This window comes from Otolemur garnettii, unplaced genomic scaffold (genome assembly GCF_000181295.1).
Source record: "Otolemur garnettii isolate 467f Iridium unplaced genomic scaffold, OtoGar3 scaffold00204, whole genome shotgun sequence".
Lineage (NCBI taxonomy): Eukaryota > Metazoa > Chordata > Mammalia > Primates > Galagidae > Otolemur > Otolemur garnettii.
Window position 1 is genome coordinate 1,344,462 of NW_003852599.1, and position 2,726 is coordinate 1,347,187.

The 2,726-nt window shown below is 48.9% G+C and overlaps 1 protein-coding gene across 1 annotated transcript in view; it reads right to left on the reverse strand.

Moving 5' to 3' along the window:
* The window catches only part of CSMD2 (CUB and Sushi multiple domains 2), a 575,968-nt gene that overhangs the window by 13,112 nt on the left and 560,130 nt on the right, over nt 1-2,726 (reverse strand). Inside the window, exons 63-64 of the mRNA XM_012812368.1 lie at nt 889-1,000; nt 18-197 (exon numbers count right to left, since the gene is read on the reverse strand). Coding sequence (XP_012667822.1) covers nt 18-197; nt 889-1,000 — 292 coding nt within the window. The remainder of the gene's footprint in view (nt 1-17; nt 198-888; nt 1,001-2,726) is intronic.

The window sequence follows — 2,726 nt, forward strand, 5'->3', positions numbered from 1 at the left end:
CCGAGCGGGACACTCACCCAGGCAGATGGGCGGCTTGCCCGTCCAGCTGCCATCCGACTTGCAGGTGCGGTGCTCGGAGCCGCCCTTGAGGGAGAATCCCTCCTGGCAGGAGTAGATGAGTGTGTAGCCCATGGAGGGCAAGTCCAAGGCCCCGACGTTGGCGTGTGTTGGTGTCTCTGGCTGCCTGCAGTGGTGGGCTGGGCGAGAGGAAAGACACTGTTGGACCTGAGATTAGGGGTTTCAGAGGGTCTTCTCAACCCTTCCCTTGTTCCTTTCCCTTCCCTCACAGGCCCTTTCTAGCCCAGAACCCTCCTCCCCAGTCTTCCCCCAACCCTAAGCTCCTGACCTCCAAGACGGAGGTCAGGCGGACCTTAGCCTACTCAACCCTGGAGGAGCCTAAGCCTGTAGCACTTTTCCTGAGAGGATGGAGTCATTGTGGTCAAAAGCCCGATGTCTCCACTCCGGGCCTTGCGTGGCCTCATGGTTGTTTCTGCTGCCATAGGATAGTTTTTTTCTTTGTTAAGATGCAGGGATTGCCTTCCCATACCAGAAAGGCATTGTTCAAAAAATAAAAATTTCAGATTAATGTGATGGGGTACCAATGATTAGGTTATATCATTTATATTTCTAAGGTAAAGTTCAAGTTGTACTTGAGGCCCTCATCCAGGGGGTGTGCTGTATACCCCCACACTGTGCCCACTAGGTGAGATAGAAAGGCTTTTGTGTGGAAACATTTTCTGGGAGGTCCCAAGGAGTAGAGACTACCAATATTGGCCCAAATGAGAAGTCGTGAGCTCCCTGTCATTCAGCGCATTCAAGCCTGTCCTGGACACCCGGTGGCTGGGGCAAGAGGAATTTTCTCAGGGAGCGGGTGAAGTCTGCACTCACGGACACAGTCAGGCGGGGTTCCGCTCCAGGTCAGGTTGGGGAGGCAGGTCCGGGTGGTGGAGCCCTGAAGCAGGTAACCTTTCTGACAGCGGAAGAGCACCGTGCTTCCAACCTGTGGCAAGGACACAAGGTCCCATCACCCCTTTGCCTCCACCAATGCTTTATCCAAATGGTCAATGTCCCTTGACCATTTACTCTCCCAGGACCCAACTTGGACCCAGCTGTTGCCTCTGCCAGCAATGCCCTTCTGCTTCTCTGCCTGATTTAATCCCGTCTATTCTGTGAGGCGGCTGCCAGCGGGCAGCTTCCACAGGGCCTCCTCCAATCTGAGCCACGCTCTGATATTACACTCCATAGCAGGAGACAGAGTGCCTCGTTCAGAACCACAAGCTCCTGGATCTGAGTTCTGACTTCTCTGTTTACTCACGACCGGCTGCAAGGAACTCTGCAAAATTTATGTGTCAAGAAGAGATGGCCATCTCTGCCACAACTCCATTGGGAGGTGACACTCAAGTGTGATCGTGGATTTGACCATCATTTATTTTATAAAATATTAAGAATAGTGCAAAATAAAATGATCACTTGTCTATGAATTCCTTTATTCTATGAAACCATAAATTTATTAAAGACAAGGGATTTGTCTTCTCTGCAGATATGCCTCCTGCAGGATCTGGCGCTGTGCTTTGTCAGTATCTGAACAGAATTATCAGCTCCCTCCCTCTGCTCAGCTGTGTTCTCCACTTTGACCCCCCACTAGCCCCTCACTTTCCCCAACACGCCTGCAACTACCAGCCCCATTTCTCTTTCTCCAGTCCACTGGCACAACACGGTCACTTTCCTACCCTGCAATGTGGATCATACCACTGCCCAGGCTGAACGCTTGGGTGTCCCTGTCACCTACCCGGGCATCTGCAATGTGTACCTCTTAATTCCCACACCCTTCTTCCACACCCAGTCTGTCTGTCTCCTGGATTTCATCATTTAAGTCAGCAAATGGCACTTTTACTCATGCAGTTGTACAAATCAAACATCTCAAGTCATTTTGATTCCTTCAACTCCTCAGTGAGACCCATAGAGGAGCCCTCTTGGTTCCACCTACAAAATATAGCCCGACCTCTTTACTTCTCCCCGTCTCCACTGTCAATGCCACACTGAGCTTTCACTCAAGTCATGACAACAGTGTCTCAGTGCTTCTATTCCTCAAACCCGGTTATTCACCCTCTACTCAGCAGCCTGAGTGATATTTCAAGGGATAAATCAGATTAGTCACCTTCAAATGGCATTCAGAACAAAATCTGAAATATTGTATCAGGGCTTCAAGGCCCTGCATGGCCTGGCCCAGGGCTGCTTCTTTGTAAAAGCTATAATGTAGTATCTGAGTCCTACAGAAGGAGATACGGAACGTATATAAAGAAATTCTATAAGCTCACAAATGAAGAGCTGGAACTTTACAGACCCGGGCGGTAACCATTTGGGTGCACCTTCCCTTCTCCGTTCCTCAGCTCCCCTTGGTGGTAACTATTATCTTGAATTTTGTGTTTTTAATTTCCTTGCCTTGTTAAAAAATAATTCTATTGCATATGTGTATACATGTCACTTAATCATTTAATAGGTTTCTGCTGGTTTTAATCCTTCTAAAGATAGCGCCATACCACCTTTGTTGTTTGACAGTACGTTTCCCAGATTCGTTCATGTCCCAGAGCTGTTTTTACCGCTGGGTGATAATGCCATCGTGAGACTGCACCACAATTTTTCTCCTTTCTTGGTAACAAGTGCATGAGTATCTCTGGTGTTCTTTTCCAGGAGTGGGACTTCTAGGTCACAGTGTGTGTGTGTGT